Source organism: Nomascus leucogenys, chromosome 18, assembly GCF_006542625.1.
Source record: "Nomascus leucogenys isolate Asia chromosome 18, Asia_NLE_v1, whole genome shotgun sequence".
NCBI classification, from domain to species: Eukaryota; Metazoa; Chordata; class Mammalia; order Primates; family Hylobatidae; genus Nomascus; species Nomascus leucogenys.
The window spans coordinates 72,588,618-72,610,981 of NC_044398.1; the positions used below are offsets into that span (position 1 = coordinate 72,588,618).

Here is a 22,364-nt window from a genome sequence, read left to right on the forward strand (position 1 = left end):
TCCCAAAGTGCTGGGATTACAGGCGTGAGCCACCGTGCCAGGCCTGCCCGGCCAGATTTTTGGATGAGATGTTCAACACATATATGTTGCTGACTGGTTATGAAGTTGGTTATTTGAAATCATATTTTGTAAAGTCAGCAGTGACTGTTGAACTAAAATTTTCATTTGCTTCTCATATTGTTCATATTCAACCCTTTATTTAAATTGTTTTGATCATTTTTCTAATCTGCAATAATTCACAATCAGCTTCTGTATCCATTTTATTCAGAAGACAGATCATAATGCACTCTGGTATTTTTTCTTTGTAGCATTCAACTTAATTGACTTCCTTTCCTTTTCTCAAATTTCATGTATATCAAGCATATCCGTAACTTTTAAGAAATCACTATCTAGATATATTGCATTATTCAGTCCTTAGAATTTTTTTAACCACCCAGAGATAAATTTGGGATTTATAAGAAAAATTTGGGCCGGGCACCTGTAATCCTAGCACTTTGGGAGGCTGAGGCAGGTAGACACCCGAGGTCAGGAGTTCAAGGCCAGCCTGGTCAACATGGTGAAATCCCGTCTCTACTAAAAATACAAAAATTAGCCAGGCATGGTGGCACATGCCTATAGTCCCAGCTACTCAGGAGGCTGAGACAGGAGAATCACTTAACCCGGGCGGGTGGGGGGGTGGCGGAGGTTGCAGTGAGCCAAGATCACGCCACTGCACTCCAACCTGGGTGACAGAGTGAGACTCCATCTCAAAAAAAACAGAACAGTTTGAGAGCACCAAATCTAGAAGTTCTTAAATTCATTTCAAAAAAGTTAACTTTTTAAAACATCACTGTACTTTCAAAAAGGGGAGGAAAATTGAGATTCCAACTTTATTCTGAAGTCTACAGAGTAGGGTTTCATAACCTTGACACTGTTAACATTTGGGGCTAGGCATTTCTTTGTTGAGGAGTGTTATCCTGTGCCTTGTACAATATTTACCAGCATCGTTGATCTCTGTCCACTACATGACAGTAGCACCGCACCAGTTGCGATAACCAAAAATGTCTCTAGACATTACCAAATGCCCGCTGGGGGCCAAAAATCACATCCAGTTGAGAGCCACTGTTATTGAAAGATATCTTATCTTCATAGCTGCGTGTAATTTGTCTGACAATTTACTAACCTATTTCTAGTTTTTACATGACTCTAGATCAGTACATGACCAGAAGAATGCGTAAAATCAAGAAATATATCATTTAGTCATCCCCCCTTCACAATCCCCCTTCCTCACAATGAGGACAAAATGTAAATTTCCAAAAATTCAAATATATTTTAAATGTTCATAGCTTAAAAAAGGTAAAATAGGGGGGCCGAGCACGGTGGCTCATGCCTATAATCCTAGCACTTTGGGAGGCCAAGGTGGGCAGATCACCTGAGGTTGGGAGTTTGAGACCAGCCTGGCCAACACGGTAAAACCCCGTATCTACTAAAAATACAAAAATTAGCTGGGCGGGTGGTGCACGCCTGTAATCCCAGCTACTTGGGAAGCTGAGGTGGGAGAATTGCTTGAACCCATGAGGCAGAGGTTGCAGTGAGCATCGCACCATTGCACTCAAGCTTGGGTGACAGAGTGAGACTCCATCTCAAAAAAAAAAAAAAAAAAAGGTAAACTATGTATTTTACAATGTGAAACCTGCCTATACTCCAGGAGGAATTCCAATAAATTCAAAGAGAACTGTAAATGTGCCAAACAGAACAGAAAGCTATTGAAAGATATAGAAAAATAGGTATTTCTGGAAATCTGTAACAAAAAACTTTTGCAATAGTTGAGCATTCTATTTAGTTCTGAGTTTCTAGACAACAAAGAACAAAAGGAAAAATACTGAGTTACTGTTAGGAAATAACACAGCTGACTTGATCGAACCCATAAAGTTGTAAACTCTTATTGCATGTAATACAATACTTATTCCCTCTTTCTTTTCTTTTTCCAAGATAAAGTGAAATCTTTCCGTGCAGCTCTACAAGAGGAGGAACAAGCCAGCAAGCAAATCAACCCGAAGAGACCCCGTGCCCTTTAAACCGGCATTTGCTGCTAAAGGATCCCCAGAACCTTCACTACTGTAACATACAACGGTTCAGCTGTAAGGGCCATTTGAAAGTTTGGAATTTTAAGTGTCTGTGGAAAATGTTTTGTCCTTCACCTGAATTACATTTCAATTTTGTGAAACACTCTTTTGTCTACAAAATGCTTCTAGTCCAGAAGGCACAACCAAGAATTGGGATTAATGAAGCATTTTGTTTCATTTACGCAAATAGTGATTTACTTTTGGAGATCCTTGTCAGTTTTATTTTCTATTTGATGAAGTAAGACTGTGGACTCAATCCAGAGCCAGATAGTAGGGGGAAGCCACAGCATTTCCTTTTAACTCAGTTCAATTTTTGTAGTGTGACCGAGCAGTTTTAAATCCTTTGCGTGCATGCATACCTCATCAGTGATTGTACATACCTTGCCCACTCCTAGAGACAGCTGTGCTCACCTTTTCCTGCTTTGTGCCTTGATTAAGGCTACTGACCCTAAATTTCTGAAGCACAGCCAAGAAAAATTACATTCCTTGTCATTGTAAATTACCTTTGTGTGTACATTTTTACTGTATTTGAGACATTTTTTGTGTGTGACTAGTTAATTTTGCAGGATGTGCCATATCATTGAACGGAACTAAAGTCTGTGACAGTGGATATAGCTGCTGGACCATTCCATCTTATATGTAAAGAAATCTGGAATTATGATTTTAAAACCATATAACATGTGATTATAACTTTTCTTAGCATTTTCTTTGTAAAGAACTAAAATATAAACTAGTTGGTGTATAATAAAAAGTAATGAAATTCTGAGAAGAGTTTTATCTTAGGAAAATACATATATATGCAGTGTGTGTGCCAGTGTGGTATTAACAAGACTACTAGTGCAATTTGATCCTTACCAATATCATTACTTAATTTGAAGTGTTCATTAGCACCCCAAAATATACCTTTTCTATGTACTGTTAAAGGAAATTGGCTTCTGATGCATGAACATTTACATGTACATTGAAAGTAGTCCATAATAGAAGTTAGTTTAAGCCAAGTGTAGACAGTACATTACTCCCTTGAAAAAGAATTAAGCTGAAAGAGTTGACTTTGCCTTAAAAGGCAGATCTAACCCAAGCTCCATCCAGTACCAAATGTGAAACTTCATTGTTATTTGGTGAGAATCGCCAAATTCTCACTAATACATTGGTGTAGGGCATGCTACTTTTTAAACAGCAGCACTTATTTTTACAGATTGCTACTCCAAGGAAGAAAACTGGCCACTTTTCATGTAAATATTTTGTTCAAAGATTTGTATATCTCTCTAGGAGTTTTCCCTCAGTTCCCAGGATGGGGTCCAGGAGTAGATTAACAGCTAAAAATCTCCCAAGGATATCTTGTTTTGATTTATTTCCTCCAGGGAACTATCATCAGCTCCTTCACAGGAGCCAGAGGGGAGCTATGAATAGAGAGTCACATGAGCCAGATTCTTTTCTTTACTGTTCATAAAACCTAGAGAGTAGTTGTGAAAGATCCTAATACAATTGTGAAAAGCTCTGTAAACATGAAATCTAAAACAAATGTAGATTTTCACAATATGCTTATTAATAAATGAAGTCTATGGAATAAGTTTTAGAGATAATTTACTTCAGTCACCTTTGTTTTGGAAAGGACTCAGGTTTTCTTGCAGCTGTAAGATGTATTCTATTTGTGTTTATTTCAAAGGGAAGAGGAAGGATAGAGAACTGTTACAATTGACCTTGCAGAGGATATTTAAAAAAGGTAGTTTTTGAGATTAACTAACTTTCAAAGGGCAATAAAGACATGTGAATTTGCTCATTTTAAAGCACAACAGATTAGCTTCAAATTTATTATTTGCATAGGATGGGTACTGTCTTTGGAAAGTCTCCTTATAGACAAATACGCTGCCTTACACTATGATGGCTTCATTCTGATCAGGTATTTTAAAAATTAGTACCAGAAAAGATATTGGAGGTAGTATAATACAGTCCTTCAGCTTTACAGATAGTGAAAACTGAAGGCCAGAAAAGGAACTAAAACTCAGCAGTTCATAGGGGTAGAGGGAAATAACCTGAGAAAGCCGAGTTAAATCTTAAAATTTTTACTATAAGGATAGAGATGATACAAGTGAACTTTGCAAAATAGTTTTGTGAATTAAACAAAAAAAAAATATCTACTCTTATGTATATTTCATATATTTGTTGAACAAAAGCAGCTTGATGGTTTTGTTCTGGATTATACAATAAGAACAAGCATTATTTTAATTATGTAGTAACATTTACTATATGACTTTGAAGGCAGATTTCAAAATCTGGCTTTGTTAAATTAATTGGACCACTCCTTCTATTAAGTTAGTTAGGTATTAAAAAAAAGCCAAATGTCAATAAAGATATTTTTATTAATTTTTTATAGAAACAAAATAGCTACTATAACTCTGTTATAGTATATTAACAGCACTTAGTAGTATATTGATTTAAACGTAGTAGCTAATAAAACTTGTTTATGACATCTATTGAAATTCTCAATCTGACAGTTTTAAAATAGCTTAAAACTAAGCACCAGGTATATGAAAAAAGTACTGGAAATTTTAATTGTCCAGAAATCATAGGAATACTGGGAACCTGTAGTTATGGGAAATGGCTGTTTTTCTGAAGTTGAAACCGGTTTCAATTACAAAACCCTCTGAAATTTTGCTAAGCCTATAGTTATCTCCCTAAGAACCATAAAAAAAGATAATTTTATTGTTAATTTCATTCCAGTTTAGCTTCCTCATTTTACATGTAGGGAGTCATGCCCTTTAATATGCCTGGCACTGCACGGTGGCAGTAGCAGACTTGGGCTTACCCAGAACCCTAAGTCTCTGATGCTATAGGACAGCGAAAGAGGTAGGCAATCATACTGTATAGGATAAATAGGGAAGAGAATGAGAGAACCAAAATAAAAATAATTTAAGAAACAATTGTTTTACTGTACATGTGAATAACAAGAAATGGTACGGGGAATGTGAATAACACGAAATGGTATGGGGAATGTGTGACTAGTGAAGCATATTTTAACTTTTTTATTACTGGAGGAACAGAGCTAAAGGCCTAAAGAAGGCCTCACAGTATATAACAGTAAATAGAAGAGTAACATCTTTATACAATAAACTGTTAGAAATGATAAGTTAAGTGTACAGTTGTGCGTCTCTGCGGCTCCTGAACTTGAAGATTATTATGAATAGACTGGACCAGCAATATATATTAAAAACTTTGATACTTAGAACTTTCCAACTTTAAAATTCAGAATCATAAATGGTGACAACAGTAGTAGTATTGAACCAAAAATAGTCAAGTAAATAATGTCTCAGTAAAGCAAAAGCATTATCTTCTCAAATACAAAAAATACAAAATTCATTTCTTTTCTTGACCTTGAAAATTTCTGTTTTCCAAATACCTAGGAAAAATGAATACCTTCTGCGTTGAATCCATGTAGCAATCTGAAAAAAGAAACCAAAATGGAATGGTACTGAAAAGCTAATTTGTAGCACATAATGGTATATAGTTCTATGTCATTAATACTAAAACATGAATACAGCATGCTTACAGAGCCCACACACTCCTAATACTAGTTATTAAAGAAACGTTACTGGCTGGGCGCGGTGGCTCACGCCTGTAATCCCAGCACTTTGGGAGGCTGAGGCGGGTGGATTACCCGAGGTCAGGAGTTCGAGAACAGTCTGGCCAACATGGTGAAACCCCGTCTCTACTAAAAATACAAAAATTAGCCTGGCATGGTGGCACATGCCTGTAATCCCAGCTACTCGGGTGGCTGAGGGAGGAGACTTGCCTGAACCTGGGAGGCGGAGGTTGCAGTGAGCTGAGACTGTGCCACTGCACTCCAGCCTGGGTGACAGAGCAGGACTCTTGTCTCAGAAAAAAAAAAAAAAAAAGAAATGTTACTGTCTGACTAAATTTATAACATATGTATTGGTTAAAACCATGCCATGTTGGTGCCTCTTTCATTATAGCCTTTATGTCGTAATGAATTTGACTAAAATTATCTTAGATTTTCTTTATCCCAGGCCTACGAACTCACTGGCATTTGTTTCAAGGTAACTGAACAAGAAGCTGTTTGGAATTGGCAGAAGTCAGATGAATAACCAATCTTACATGCCCCTTCTTCCTCTCTTGAGCTGTTGTTTATATTCAAATTAAATACACATTGTTTCTCTCTGTAGATACCTATGTACTTAATAGATTCTAGTTAGTAAACTGCACATGCCCGATAACTTTGAGGAAATTTAGTGAAAATGAAGAAAAAGACAAAATATTTCTCTTTAGACCTAAGGTTATGTTTAGGCTGGCCCACAGAAACAGGTCCAGATAAATTTCTAAAAAAGCAAAGTAGGTATTTATGAATAGTATTCAATGCCTAGGATTAACATCTAAAAAGACTCAGTAGTACTGCTAGCCAGCCAAGAAAATATAAACTCCATTGACTTAGTTATATAGAATTGTGTTTCCAGCTTAGAAAAAGTCAAACCAATGACTTTTAGAACAATCTACTCTCATTTTTTATTCAGCCTCTAGAACATGGAAGCTTTAAAAGTGAATTGGCTAAATAGGCAAGACCTTCTGAAAGTTAACATCTTAATGATTAAAAACAGTAAGTACAGGTTAGTAATTACCTGGGTAATTAATTGAAGCCTTATTCTGTTTTCATAAGACTTACTTGCTTAATTCAAGCAAAACAAATTTTGGTCTAAATTACCTAGATAATTATGACAGCTTTTTACTTGAGAAGTGTAGAACTTGCCTCAGGCTACAAAACTAACTATATTATTATTACTAAATGGATAACCAGGTAGGATTCTAACTGGCATTATTGTATGCTTAAGATTGATTTAACAACAGCTATTCCCAGTGATGAAATTTTAAAAATCAGATCCAGTTACATGTATTATGATTTTTCTACCTTATGGACTATTTTGGAGGGATAAGCTATTAAGATTAAGACTATGAATGAGAGTTGGGGAGGGAGCAGGGAGGGAGGAACCTGCACACCACATTAACACAAAGGCAATCTTCTGGCTCGGACTGTTCTTTACTACTGTTCATAAAGAAAATGTTCATTCTGCTGCAGCTAACTAGCCTCCATCTTCTACACCAAATACTATTCCATGCCATGGAAGTGCTATGCAATAACTCTCCCAGGTAGCACCTTATACCGCTTAAAAGCCTTTAAAACCTCTAATCTGAAGGTGTCACAGTAAAGAAGTGTAAACACTTAGGAAAACAAAAATGTAATTACCTGATGAAGTCATCTATGTCCATGGAGCGGGCCCGTTTGTCACTAAAACCTGTGCTGGTTAGGATTTGCTGTATTTTATCTGCTATGCTGAAATCTTCTGGTATTATCTATCAATATAAGATTCAGAATAAATGAACGACATATCTTTAATGAGGTCACCTTGACTCTTTTTTTTAGTTCAGTAAGTCATAAAATAGTCACCTTTAATATATCTGTTAATGAGACTTTGGAAAGCCTGATTTTTACATAAGACTTGGATCTCTAATTAAAAGTGGCTGATCTTTATTAACAAAAACCTGGAATACCTTGAATTAGTAATCCTGTCTATATTAGCCATTTTCTTCTTTAAAATTCTGAAATAGTTATTAGTTTCGGACTTCACAAATAATTAAAATTGTAAATTAAATTTTAAAGCAACTGTTACTCCTTTCAAAATAATGCATTTTCTTCCTACAGATTTGACCTTAACCACCTCATTTTTCTCAGAGACGTGACCTGCCCAAGCCTTGGGAATATTAAGGATTTTACACTTAATTCACATATTTTATCCAAATATTTTTCTTAATCTAGCTTAATTTTTTTCTATTATACTTAGGCAGATTACCTAATGACTTTTTGCCCATAAAAGAGAAAATGGAGATAGTATTGTGATACATTAAACCATATAGGTTCTGAGTCATAAAAAATAAAAAGAAAATTGGCCTTTATCTCTCTCTGTTCTGTCTAATTAAACTGGAAGCTAAAAAGTTAGCAAACATCACATTGCACACACTGTTACACAAATGATAAGCATGAGGCTCACAACCAGAAATCTGCTATTGAGCCATATGAACTTTATTCTATTTCAATTTCTGGGTATTAAACTTACAAAGAAAGTAATAACTGTATTTGTAACTGCTATGTGAGCAAGAAACAAGACATGGTCACAATTCAGAGGACAGTAAATTGTACACAATTATTTTAAGTTGTGCAAGCTACACATTATCTACAGCTTTAAGGAAACTAACTGCTGAATCTGATTCTTGTTATGGCTAAAAACAACTGTCAGTAGTTAGATGACAGGGTGGAGTAATCAAAGTTGCTCATATCTGTTTCACAGGATACACAGCAGCACTGACCTGTCAGAATTCAAGTCAAAATTGTGCTAGTTACACATTGTATATTGTCTTTTAAGGATCCTATGGAATGTATAAAATAATCTCATGCTAGATCGACAAGAATAAAAATGGACATTTTAAAAGAAAACAAATCAATGAAACTGCAGGAACATTTTCTAACTTACAATATTATGGACTGAACAGTGAATTCTGTAGTTTTTTTCCAAGAGTTGTTGCACTGCACTTGATCTATAGCATAAAGAAGTGATGCCACTGTTATTATTCCAAAGTCAGAGTAATTTCTTACTTTTTTAAACTTTTTTTTAACTAATATATAAGCCATTTAAGCAATAATTTCATTTTAGATGAAATTAAATCTATATTCTGTATGGTGAAATTAAGGAATTTTAAAAGTTGTTGAATATTTAAACTTATGAAGCAAACACTAAATATATTTAAAGTGCAAAATCCTGATAAATACCTCTTAAATTCTTAGAGAAGTTCTAGACTCTCCACAAAAAATCCTCTAAAAAAAAATCTCCAAGCCCTGTAAAACTGTGTCTCACCTCTCTTTTACCCTTGAACCCCAAATTGATGAGTTGCATTTTCCCAGGTTAATAAGATGACACATATCCTTCACAAGTGTGGAAGGGGTCCATCATCACCTCATTTTTCCAACAAAAAACTAGAGCAGATGTATGGTGAGAGTTTGGGAGTGTTTTCCTGTTTTGCCAAAAAATGGGATCTGACTCTTAACTCCAACAAACTTTCTTCATTAAGTTCTCCTGCCTCCCAAGCTCTAAAAATGGTTAAAAAGGTGAAGTTTGTCTGGACCCATAATCTTTATGCTTTAGGGTAGCTGCTCAGGAAAAGGACCAAATTCTAGCATAGTATCTGGAGCACTGGTCCTTTATACATTAGAAATTAGTGTAATACTTACTTAAATGCAGCAGAGAGTGTCTTGTTTTTCCTAACAAAGGTTATCCTTACTAGACCATCCCATTCCTGAAATAGAAGATAGACATTTTCTTCAAATTACAAACTTCTTGTTCTTGTCTATGCCTGCTAGGTATTATTTTGTCTTTTAATATATACAATTGAAGGAAACTTTCTAAAGTGAAGAAAATGTTCTGTAATCTTGATCTGGCTGGCACACACACGCAAAAGTAAGACATACATTTGATTTTTGCACTTTGGTGCATTTCACTGAATATGTCTTTTCCTCAGAATTTTTTTTTGACAATGGTCAAAGCATGACAATTTTTTTTTTTAATTTGAAAAAATAAAGCCAGGCACAGTGCTGCATGCCTGTAGTACCAGCTACTCAGGAGGCTGAGGTGGGAGGATCGCTTGAGACCAAAAGTTCAAGTCCAGCCTAGGCAACATAGTGAAACCCCATCTTAAAAAAAGAAAGAGAAGGAAAAACAAAATGGTCCCACATCTGAACAAAGAACATGGCATTTATTTAAATCTAAGTATCATTTTCAAAAATAAGATTCAAAACAGACATGACTTCAGATACTGCCTGTGTAACACACCTAAACCTCCTTGAAGGAGTTACTGACAAACCACTCCATTTACCACCAGCTGACCACACACACAATCACGTTTTTCTCTAACGTGGCTGTAGTAAGGTTTTATATCAAGTGGTGTTCTTGTTTTGAAATCTCAAAAACAATTACAATTAAAACATGTTACCCATAATACTACTTTAAAACAACTATTTTCATTTTACCTTGTTTTCCAAGTTTTATTCAATTTTTTTTTTTTTTTTTTGAGACTGGGTCTCACTTCATAACTACCTTGCATCAAATTATTCCATCTACTTCAGCACAGGGATGTGTCCTAATTAACATTTTCCTATGTTTGAATATTTAGGTTGATTCAGTATTTTTCTGCTGCTATAGACACACATCTTCCCGCCTGTACTTTTTTTCCTTTATTGAATGAGCTAGTATTTTAACCTCACCTGAAAATTGATGGGTGGTGGTGGATTCTTAGGTTCTATCCTTACAACACTGGATTCCACCTTGGGAGGTGGTCTGAAGTTATTCTTTCCAACCTGTTAATGAAAAAGTATTTAAGTAGTACTCTCAAAGGCAACTTTTATTTAGTAACCAAAGATGCCATCCTCACAGAAGGCACAACTAGATGCTCAAGGATGAGTTAAGCTAGATTATTTCAATAATAAAAATCACTGGCTGGGCACTTTGGCTCACACCTGTAATCCCAACACTTTGGGAGGCCAAGGCAGATGGATCATTGAGCCCAGGAGTTCAAGACCAACCTGGGCAACATAGCAAAACTCTGTGTCTATAAAAAATACCAAAAAATTAGTCAGGCGTGGTGAGGCACACCTCTAGTCCCAGCTACTTGGGACTCGAGAGGATTGCTTGAGAATGGGAGGCAGAGATCGCAGTGAGCCACTGCACTGCAGCCTGGGTGACAGAGTGAGATTCTATCTCAGAAAAAAAGAGAAAGAAAACAAAATTCACTTACTTTCATTAGATGGTCCACACGTGCCAACAGCTGTGTATTAATTGAGAGTCTGCAGTATAACTTATCTCCAGGTTTTGCAACCAGTCGGAGGGCAAATTCTCTTTGAAACATAAGTATAGCACACCTGAAAAGAAAGCAGAAAGGAATAAGGAAAATGGTCATTGTCAACTATAAATGAATTTTAACTGCAATGAATTTTCTTGGGAGAGAAACAGCAAAGCATTGGCAGCTGATTATAAGGTAGGACAACACTTTCAGCCTTTTTTATTGCCATAGAATGAGAGAGCTGGCTTTGTTTTTATAATTACTGTACTCCTCATGGCAAGATAGCTTGCAAATATAAGCCTTTAATGACTGGATGAGAAGATGTTTCAAATCAGCACTAGTCCATCACCTCTTCTATGAAAACAAAGTGAAATAAAATTGTTTCAGTAGCAGGAATAGATTTATGGGGTAGCAAACACCTTTAAGGAAGAGGTGAGACTGAAGAGGCAGACTGTGATGTTCAATGTTTCCTTGATTTGACAGGTTAAAAGATGTAGACTTTTTTTTTTTTGAGACGGAGTTTCGCTCTTGTCGCCCAGGCTGGAATGCAATGGCGCAATCTCGGCTCACTACAACCTCCGTCTCCCAGGTTCAAGTGATCCTCATGCCTCAGCTTCCCGAGTAGCTGGGATTACAGGCACACGCCACCATCCCTGGCCAATTTTTCTATTTTTAGTAGAGACAGTGTTTCACCATGTTGGCCAGGCTGGTCTGGAACTCCTGACCTCAGGTGATCCGCCCACCTCGGCCTCCCAAAGTGCTGGGATTACAGGCATGAGTCACCACGCCCAGCCAAAAAATGTAGACTTTATTCAGCAGGCAATGGGGAAGACTTTGTAGGGGTTAACGAACAGAAGAGCATCTTCAAAGCTATACTTTGACATTCAAACTTTTGAAATGAGCCACACTAAAAATACATTTGGCATTGCAAGCCAAGCCACAAATGTCTGTATGTATATGTGTTTATATTGCATTTCAAAACAAAAGTTTCATGAAACCATAATCACCTGGATACATGCAATGCCCTGTGATATATTCTATTCCATGTGATTACAAAAAAAAAGATGGTCACGACTCATTAACTTTATAACCACTAATTTTTGACTTGCAGTTTGAAAGCCACTAGTATATAATGTAGAAAGTGACTCCCAAGTTCATGGAAATATTGAGTTAAAAGATAAAAATAAGGCTGGTGTAGTGGCACACACCTATAATCACAGCACTTTAGTAGGCCAAGGCGGACAGATCGCTTGAGCTCAGGAGTTCAAGACCAGCCTGGGCTGAACATGGTGAGACCCCTTCTCTAAAAAAAATACAAAAATTAGCTAGGCATGCTGGTACACCCCTATAGTCCCAGCTACTCAAGAGGCTGAGGTAAGAGAATCATCTGAGCCCAGCCCCGGGAGGCTGAGGTTGCAGTGACCTGAGATGTCACCACTGCACTCCAGCCTGTCTCAGAAAAAAAAAAAAAGAAAAAACATAAACTTTATTATTCAACATAAGCTCCATCAAGTTCAAGAGACTTTTGTAAGTGATGATACCAGCATTTTAGTCTATATCAAAAAAACTGAGGCTCTGGGGAATTTAGTCATGTCACTGCAGTCTTTTTTTTTTTTTTTACATTATTAACTGAAGAAAAAAGAGTGCCCTTTCAAGATTTTTTAAGACTAGGAAACGAAAATAAATCAGAAGGGCCGGGCACCATGGTTCATGCCTGTAATAATCCCAGCATGTGGGGAGGCTGAGGTGGGCAGATCACTTGAGCTCAGGAGCGGGAGACCAGCCTGGGCAACATGGCAAGACCCATCTCTAAAAAAAATGCAAAAATTAGCTGGGTGTGGTGGTACATGCCCGTAATCTCAGCTACTTGGGAGGCTGAGGTGGGAGGAATGCTTGAGCCCAGGAAGGGGAGGCTGCAGTGAGTGTAGATCACACCACTGCTCTCCAGCCCGGGCACCAGGGCAAGACTGTCTTATAAAATCAAAAGAAAATAAGTCAGAAGGGGCCCAATCAGGACTGTAAGGTGGATACCTAACCATTTCCCATTGAAACTCTTGAAAAATTGCCCTCGTCTGATGAGAGGAAGGAGTAGAAGTATTATGGTGGAAGAATCTCTGGGGAAGCTTTCCCGGGAGTTATTCTGCTACACCTTAGCTAACTTTCTCAAAACACTCTTGTAATAAGCAGATGTTTTCATTCTTTGGTCCTAAAGAAAGTCAGCAAGCAAAATGCCCTGAGCATTCAAAAAAAAACTGTCGCTATGACCTTTGCTCTTGACTGGTCTCCTGCTTTTACTGGAGCCACTCTGTTTCTTGGTAGGCATTACTTTCACTCTGCTTTGTCTTTCAGATCACACTGGTAAAGCCATATTTCATCTCCTTTACAATTCTTTGTAATTCTTTGAAGAAATGTTTCAGGATCTTGTTTTCTTTTTTGACAATCTCGCTCTGTTGCCCAGGCTGGAGTGTGGAGTGCAGTGGCACAATCTCGGCTCACTACAACCTCCGCCTCCTGAGTTCAAGCGATTCCCCTGCCTCAGCCTCCTGAGTAGCTGGGATTATAGGTGCCCACCACAATGCCCAGCTAATTTTTGTATTTTTAGTAGAGATGGGGTTTCACCATGTTAGCCAGGCTGGTCTCCTGACCTCAAGTGATCTGCCCGCCTCGGCCTCCCAGTGCTAGGATAATAGGTGTGAGCCACTCCACCTACCCATGTTTCAGGATCTTGATCCCAGTTATGTAAAATTTCCACTGGAAGCTCTGCTTTTATCTGCAGCTGATTTGAGTACAATTTTTTTTTTGTTTTCTCATAAAATCTTTCAGAAAAGAGGGTGTGACAGTTTTGGCATCTATCAAGTAGAAAGTTTGTTTAACTTTGATTTTGCAGTCAGAATTGTGTAAGCTAAACCAACTGTGATGTCTATAGTGTTGACTATTGTTTGTGCTGTTAAATGTTGTTCCTCGTCACTTAGGGAACAAACAAGATGAATGTTTTCCCACAAATTGATGTGGCCAGTCTGCCACTGTAGGCTTAATCTTCAACATTGTCTCAGCCCTTCTTAAAACGAGTTATCCATTAGTAAACTGCTGATTTCTTTGGGATATTGTCCCCATAAACTTGTTTTTTTTTTTTTGAGACAGTCTCGCTCAGTCTCTGAGGCTGGAGTGCAGTGGTGCGATCTCGGCTCACTGCAAGCTCCGCCTCCCGGGTTCACGCCATTCTCCTGCCTCAGCCTCCCGAGTGGCTGGGACTACAGGCGCCCGCCACTACGCCCGACTAGTTTTTTTGTATTTTTAGTAGATGCAGGGTTTCACCGTGTTAGCCAGGATGGTCTCGATATCCTGACCTCACGATCTGCCCGCCTCGGCCTCCCAAAGTGCTGGGATTACAGGCGTGACTCCATAAACTTTTTGTAAAGCATCAATGATTTCACCATTCTTCCAACCAGGCTTCACCATAAATTGGATGTTTGTTCTTACTTCAATTTTAGCAGAGTTCATGTTGCTCTGATAGGGGCTCTTTTCAAACTGATGTCTTATCCTTCTCAGTGCCTCACACTAGATCCTGTTCAGTTAGTACAGAGTTTATTTTGGTGCAAAAAAATTTTGAAATCCATGCATAGTTTTTTTCATAATACACATTTTCCATGAACTTTTTGAAGACCTCTTATACTAGAGACCAGTTAGGAAGCCACTGCAATTGTCTAGACATAAGGTAATAAAAATTCTAACCTAGGCTTAACAGCAGGAAGATTCAAAAACAGGGAAAGGCTGTCTGGTCTCAGAAGCAGGACTTCCAGCACACTACCCCCAAATAACCTCTCAATTAAAACGAGAGAAAGACCTCCATACAAATCAACATTTCCTACAAAAATTCTTCAGTAGTTTTTCAACTGACTTGACTCATTTTTGGCTATGTTCACCACCTGAATTGTAAGTCTTTCAAAATTTGGCAGTAACTCTAGTCTTTTGTCACAAACCTGAAAAAAGGTCGATGTAGCAACAGCTTGAAGACAAAAGGCGAAGAGATCTGTAAGAGAATTAACTAGTTATTTCTGGGAAAGACACATCAGACGAACACTTAGTATGACGTTCCTGAAAATGTGAGGACATACCTGATAAGGCAAATTTGCCACACAAGTATCAAAGAATGGCAAATCTGTTTTCAACACATCACCCACCAGTACTTGAAGTTTGCTGGCCACAGGCCTGATGAGAAAAGAAGAAATGTAAAAAGAATGTTGTTTCATGAGATTGAAATGCACTTTAATTCTATTATGTATACTCACGTGCCCTGAACTCTTTTGTGAAGTTCAGCTACTAGCCTTGGGTCAAGTTCACAAGCAACAACCTAATTAAAAAAAAATAAAAATTATTTAGGTTAATTATGGAATATAAATCTTTTATTTTTATCCCACCAGGAACTCTTACATAATTTACGTGACAAACTTCTTTTCCCATTTCTACCATCAATATTCCTTCAATTGTACTCACATACTTCAAATAACAAACAAAAACGGGCCGGGTGCAGTGGCTCACGCCTGTAATCCCAGCACTTTGGGAGGCTGGGGTGAGCAAATCACGAGGTCAGGAGTTAAAGATCAGCCTGGCCAACATGGTGAAACCCCATCTCTACTAAAGATACAAAATATTAGGCCAGGTGCAGTGGCTCACGCCTGTAATCCCAACACTTTGGGAGGCTGAGGCAGGCAGATCACCTGAGGTTAGGAGTTTGAAACCAGCCTGGCCATCATGGTGAAACCCCATCTCTACTAAAAATACAAATTTAGCTGGGTACAGTGATAAGCGCCTGTAATCCCAGCTACTCGGGAGGCTGAGGCAGGAGAATTGCTTGAACCTGGGAGGCGGAGGTTGCAATGAGTCGAGATCGCACCATTGCACTCCAGCTTGGGCAAGAGAGAGACTCTGTCTCAAAACAAAAACAAAAACAGAAACAACACAAAATATTAGCTGGGCCTAGTGGTGGGCACCTGTAATCCCAGCTACTCAGGAGGCTGAGGCAGGAGAATTGCTTGAACCCTGGAGGCAGAGGTTGCCATGAGCCAAGATCGTGCCACTGCATTCCAGCCTGGGCGACAGAGTGAGACTCCATCTCAAAAAAAAAAAAAAGCCAGGTGTGAGGCTGAGGTGGCTGGATTATGAGTTCAGATCGAGACCAGCCTGGCCAACATGGTAAAACTCTGTCTCTACTAAAAAATTCAAAAATTATCTGGGCGTGGTGGCACGTGCCTGTAATCCCAGCTACTCAGGAGGCTGAGGCAGGAGAATTGCTTGAACCAGGGACTCAGAGGTTGCAGTGAGCCGAGATCGTGCCACAGCACTCCGGCCTGGCAACACAGCAAGACTCCATCTCGAAAACAAACAAACACCACCACCCAGAAAAATAGACAACCAGATTATGTGAGAGTTCTACGCATATAATCAATAGAATCATGTTTCATCTGTCTCCATGCTTTGTAATTCAACAGATGATGAAAAAAAATACACCACCTGTCTGTGCAGTCAGTGTTGTTAGAGAAGAGCGTACAATGCAATTGCTCTTACTGTTAGTATGTCACATCTACTGAGATACACAATACATGGCATAGATAACTTCTCAAGTAAATGAAAATGGATGTCAAATAAGGCTGAAATTGAAATTTTATTGCAATTTCAGCTGAGGTTTCACTGACTTCTTTTATTTTTATTAAAAAAAACGGCCGGGGGCGGTGGCTCACGCCTGTAATCCAGCACTTTGGAGGCCGAGGTGGGCGGATCACAAGGTCAGGAGATCGAGACCATCCTGGCTAACACGGTGAAACCCATCTCTACTAAAGATACAAAAATTAGCGGGCGCGGTGGCAGGCGCTGTAGTCCAGCTACGCGGGAGGTGGGCAGGAGATGGCGTGACCCGGGGGCGGAGCTGCGTGAGCGAGATCGCGCACTGCACTCCAGCTGGGTGAAGAGCGAGACTCCGTCTCAAAAAAAAAAAAAAAAAAACTTCTTTTTTTTAAGAGATGGGGTCTCACTCTGTTGCCCAGGCTGGAGTGAAGTGGCGCTATCATAGCTCACTGCTGCCTCGAAGTCTTGGGCTCATGGGATCCTCCCACCTCACCTTCCTGTGCAGCTGGGACCACAGGTGTGTATCACCACATCAGGCTAATTTCCTTTCTTTATTTTTTATAGAGATGGGTCTCCCTATGTTGCCTGGGCTGGTCTCAAAACTCCTGGGCTCAAACAATCCTCCCACCTTGGCCTCCCAAAGTGCTGGGATTATAGGCAGGAGCCACCATGCCCAACCTCTTTTTTATTTTTTGTAGAGATTGGGTCTCACTTTGTTGCCCAGGCTGGTCTCAAGCTCATAGCTTCAAGCAATCTTCCTGCCTCAGCCTCCCAAAGTGCTGGGATTACAGATGTGGGCCACAGCTCCTGGCCCTACTTCTATATAGACCTGTTTACACAGTAAACAATGTGCTCCTTACTCTGTTCGGCTCCCAGATCTATCTTTATTTTTATTTTTATTTTTTTGAGACAGGGTCTCACTCTGTCACCCAGGATGCAGTGAAGTGGCAGGATCACGGCTCACTGGAGCCTCAACTTCCCAGGCTCAGGTAATCCTCCCGCCTCAGCCTCCCTGCTAGCCAGGGCTACAGTCATGCACCACCATGCCCAGCCAATTTTTTGTAGAGATGGGGTTTCACCATGTTGCCCAGGCTGGTCTTGAACTCCTAGGCTCAAGCCATCCACCCGCCTCAGCCTCCCAAAGTGCTGGGATTACAGGCGTGAGCCACCGCGCCTGGCCGAAATATCTCATATTTTCTAAGACAAAATTTCCAACAAGGGATCAGGAGTTACTACTAAAATAACAGCAATTAGTTAAAACATATTTAGATTGTAAACCAACTGAGCTTGCTAACATAGTCATTTGTGATACCAAACATTAAATCCCCTTTTTACCTTTTTTGCCTTTTCTAACAACTTTACAGTCATGTTGCCAGTTCCAGGTCCAACTTCCAGCACTACATCAGTTGGTCTTAAGGCAGCCTAAAAGCAAGCACAAACGCTTTAGCTCTTCTGGCAACATCAGAACACAGAAGTTAATTTACGCCTGAACATCTTTACTCATGTGCTCCAATAAGAGCTCTTAATCTGACTCCATTTTTAGATTTCTTCATGATCTATGTGGTTAACAAAATCACCTCAATGACATTTGGTGCAAATGAAAATCTAAGACCTCTCCTAACTTGGAGGAATACTGCTCAACTTTAGGAGTCAGAAAAGCAGGAACAGCATTTCTGGGATGGGCATTCTGCTTTCTATCTGGAAATATTCCAATAGCCTCTTGTTACCTTCTCTGTTCATATCAATAAGTTCAAATGGGAAAGGACTGTGCATGTTGGACGAAGATTTTTCAATTTCCAACCCATGTATGGTTTCAAGGATGCAGAAGAGCAGAAACTGTACACAAAATTGAATGTCTGCACACAGCTGTAATATTCTACGACCACAGCTTTCATCAGATGCTCAAAGGAAACTATGAGCTAAAAAGGTTACAACAGTATATGACCCTCCTTTTTTTTTTTTCCTCAGTTTTCTTTTTTTTTTTTTTTTGAGACGGAGTCTCGCTCTGTCGCCCAGGCTGGAGTGCAGTGGCACAATCTCGGCTCACTGCAAGCTCCGCCTCCCGGGTTCACGCCATTCTCCTGCCTCAGCCTCTCCGAGTAGCTGGGACTACAGACGCCCGCCACCACGCCCGGCTAATTTTTTTTTGTATTTTTAGTAGAGACGGGGTTTCACCGTGGTCTCGATCTCCTGACCTCGTGATCCGCCCGCCTCGGCCTCCCAAGGTGCTGGGATTACAAGCGTGAGCCACCGCGCCCAGCCTTTTTTCTCAGTTTTCAAATGACACGAAGCCTGACAAGATCCTTTAACTATGTAATGCTCTTTCTACAGCTCCAGGATGCTTTCCTTGCTTTTAACCGTTAAGTGTAATCTGCACCGTGTGTATTTCACTTCCTAGCACCCAATCATCCATAACCATAAGAGAACACCAATAACTCAGATAGGAGTAATACTCCAAGCAATTTCTATGTGGTACTGGCATACATCAAATAATTTATATGTAGTATTATATGTTTTTCTGGGGAACAAACTTTCTAATGTGTGGTTTAGACATAAATAGGTGGAGTACATAAAAACTAAGTGATCAAAAAGGTGATTAGAAATAGAAGAATAATTCTCTTGAACAAATACAAAGGTCCAGCTATAAAGTAGATAATCCACAAAAAGACACAGAATTGGGAACCAGGAGAAACTCAGACCCACAAAATGAAGTTTATCATGCAGAAGACAGCCCGTGAATCCTAGACAATTATTTGATTCATTCAACAAATATTTACAGAGCATCTAATTTATGGCAGGCAGACTTTCTGCGCTTATGTACTCATAGGAATAAAATTAATAAACCAACAACTCTCTCCCTTTCCTCTTCCACACCCACCTTATCGATAATGCTGTTAATAATGAGAGGATTTTTCAAAATGTGCTGCCCAATCCCCGTGTTGAACATGAGTCCTGTAAGAAAACACGAAACAGCCTTAATTTTCCTACTGAGATTAGATATTAGGCAGTCCCAGAGAAGAAAGCTGCATGGGTAGGGGGAAGATTTCTGCGTCAACCAGGGCCACGAAACGTCACGCCAGGACTGACAAACTCTTTATAAGTTCATCCTCCAGCTGGAAAGGAAGTCAGCGGCGACGCGCAGGGCCTGCGGCCGACTCGGGGATCCACCCCTGCCTTCCGCGCTCACGGGAGCGGGTCCTGACCGGCCTCCGCCGATCAGGTCTCGGTCCGCACCCCAGGCTAGGTCCTGCCGGAAGACCTGACCCGGCCGACCCCAGCTTACTCGCGGGGATCCGCACCTCCAGCGCTCTTCAGCTCCCGGCGCTGCTCCTGCCGCCCGCGGCGGCGGCCGATGGCCCCTGACTTGATCTTCGGCATCTCGGCAGGAAGCGGGCCCACAGGCCCGGGACGTTAAGGAGGACCAAAGAGGGCTAGCGTAAGAAAGCCACCACGTGGGGGTCGCCGCCACGCGCCGCCCGCACCACTCTGGCCCAAGCGCCGGAGGAGCAAGGGTCCGCCCCCTCCCTACGCTCTGAGCTCCTCCTCCAGAAAGAGGGCGGACCTTGGAGCCCACTGACTGCCGGGAATTGGAGTCACCGAGGGAGGAAGGCCGAACCGCGGGAACCTACAGATCCCAGAAGCCACCGCGCTACCGAGGACTGCAGTCTGGAGCTGGAGCCCTTGTCCCAACCCGGGCTGGATAAGAAGGTGTCGGTGTGGTGCTCTCGGTGTTGCGAAGGCTGTTTAAGTTATATGATGAGGTTAAGCCTATGGATGTTTTAGAAGGCCAGGTTCTGGGATCGCTGAGGTCCGAAGAAGTATTCACGTGCCTCGCTCCTGTTTTCCTACAGCTTGTCGGGGTGGGAAACCCGAGATTTCGGGATGAGCTTGCTCTTTTGTGGGAATGCATTTTTTGCTGCTTGCCCTGGGGAAAAGAACTGCGAGAGTGGAATTAACGTGTGGTTTCGCTAGGGCTACTGGTTGCTTCTATTAGGAATAGAAGAGTCGGGCGCGGTGGCTCACGCCTGTAATCCCAGCACTCTGGGAGGCAGAGGCGGGCGGATCACAAGGTCAGGAGATCGAGACCATCCTGGCTAACACGGTGAAACCCAGTCTCTACTAAAAATACAAAAAATTAGCCGGGCGCGGTGGTGGGCGCCTGTAGTCCCAGCTACTTGGGAGACTGAGGCAGGAGAGTGGCGTGAACCCAGGAGGCAGAGGTTGCAGTGAGCCGAGATCGCGCCACTGCACTCCAGCCCGGGCGACAGAGGGAGACTCCGTCTCAAAAAGAAGAAAAAAGAAAAGGAATAGAAGAATAATTATCTTGAACAAATACAAAGCTCCAGCTATAAAGTAGATAATTCACAAAAAGACACAGAATTGAGAACCAGGAGAAACTCAGACCCACAGAATGAAGCTTTTCGTGCAGAAGACAGCCCGTGAATCCTAGAAAATTATTTGATTCATTTAACAAATAATTCAACAAATTCCTTTTGTGCCTCATCATTCACTCCGTAAACATTTATTGAGCTCCAACTGTGTATCAAACACTGCAAGGGATTCTAAGTAAGAAACTTACCTCAAAGTGTATTCTATTGACAGAGATGGACAGAAACTCCAAAACGCTGTAAATACGATAACGTATTGGTCATGTGATAGGACAGTGTACCTGACTATAAACTCCGTGAGTACCAAGGCCATAATATCCACATCTGTTTTGCCAGCCAGTGTAATGGCTCTCTTACATTTTTCTGTGTGTATTCTGTTTCATTGAAGAAATAGCTTCTTCCTGTCATTACTAAAGCTAACTCTCTTTTGAGCAATTCATTGTGTACATTCCCAAACCTTGGTCTTACGCCCTTCTTTCTTTGATGTAGTTTTAAGTCAGAAAAAAAATCTCGTATACCCTAGTAGCATCTTCAACTATATGTTTCATTTCCTTAATCATTGTTATTCCACAATTCTAAAGAGTCTACACTGTGCTAGGCACTTCCAAATGTTAATAGATGGACATGGCCTGGAGAGGTGGCTCATGCCTGTAATCTGAGCACTTTGAGAGGCCAAGGCGGGCGGATCACTTGAGCTGAGAAGTTTGAGATCAACCTGGGCAACAAAGCGAGACCCCGTCTCTACAAAAAATACAAAAATTAGCCAGGCATGGTGGTGCAGGCCTGTAGTCTCAGCTACTCAGGAAGCTGAGGTGGGAGCCTCACTTGAGCCCGAGAATTTGTAGTGAGCCAAGATTGCACCAACCTGGGCAACAGCATGATACCCTGTCTAAAAAAAAAAAAAAAAAAAAAGAACATGACACAAAACCCTGTGTGTGATTTGTTATTGTTGTTGTTGGTGGGTTTTTTGGTTTTGTTTTCTTGAGACGGTCTCACTCTGTCACCCAGGCTGGAGTGCAGCAGCATGATCTTATCTCACTGCAACCTCCGCCTGCCGGGCTCAAGCGATGCTCCCACCTCAGCCTCCCAAGTAGCTGAGACGACAGGCATGAACCATCTTGCCCAGCTAATTTTTGTAATTTTTGTAGAGGCGGGGTCTCACTTTGTTCCCCAGGCTGATCTCAGACTTCTCAGCTCAAGTGATCTGCCTGACTTGGCCTCTAGGTTGCATTTCTTCTGTGAAATAAAAGGCAAGTTTTTCTATAGAGAAGGAGCTGTGGAGGTGGTAGGACAAGGGGCATGAGTGTGGAGAAGGTTTGAAGATCCTTTATGCGCAATGGGAGAGGAAGATTAG

General features: G+C 40.5%; 2 protein-coding genes across 6 annotated transcripts in view; one reads left to right on the forward strand and one right to left on the reverse strand.

Moving 5' to 3' along the window:
* The window catches only part of KIF2A (kinesin family member 2A), an 88,162-nt gene extending 82,933 nt beyond the window's left edge, over positions 1 to 5,229 (forward strand). For 2 of the 4 annotated variants that reach the window (XM_030799087.1, XM_030799089.1), the window contains exon 21: positions 1,972 to 5,229. In XM_030799087.1, coding sequence (XP_030654947.1) covers positions 1,972 to 2,057 — 86 coding nt within the window. In that variant the 3' untranslated portion in view covers positions 2,058 to 5,229. The remainder of the gene's footprint in view (positions 1 to 1,971) is intronic. The other 2 variants (XM_030799090.1, XM_030799091.1) reach the window with 1 other exon arrangement.
* DIMT1 (DIMT1 rRNA methyltransferase and ribosome maturation factor) lies at positions 5,011 to 20,187 on the reverse strand. 2 transcript variants are annotated; one of them, XM_003265976.3, is made up of 12 exons: positions 19,922 to 20,187; positions 19,501 to 19,574; positions 17,958 to 18,044; positions 15,290 to 15,351; positions 15,116 to 15,209; positions 14,981 to 15,030; positions 10,956 to 11,079; positions 10,426 to 10,518; positions 9,397 to 9,461; positions 8,642 to 8,705; positions 7,360 to 7,466; positions 5,011 to 5,545 (listed from the first exon to the last, which is right to left on the reverse strand). In XM_003265976.3, exons 1-12 carry the CDS (start codon positions 19,998 to 20,000, stop codon positions 5,503 to 5,505), a joined length of 942 nt encoding a protein of 313 aa, XP_003266024.1. In that variant the 5' UTR covers positions 20,001 to 20,187; the 3' UTR covers positions 5,011 to 5,502. The 2 variants fall into 2 exon arrangements, with proteins under 2 accessions (XP_003266024.1, XP_012352806.1); XM_012497352.2 differs by lacking the exons at positions 5,011 to 5,545; positions 7,360 to 7,466 and adding an exon at positions 8,173 to 8,477.
* Between the last annotated feature and the right edge of the window lie 2,177 nt (positions 20,188 to 22,364).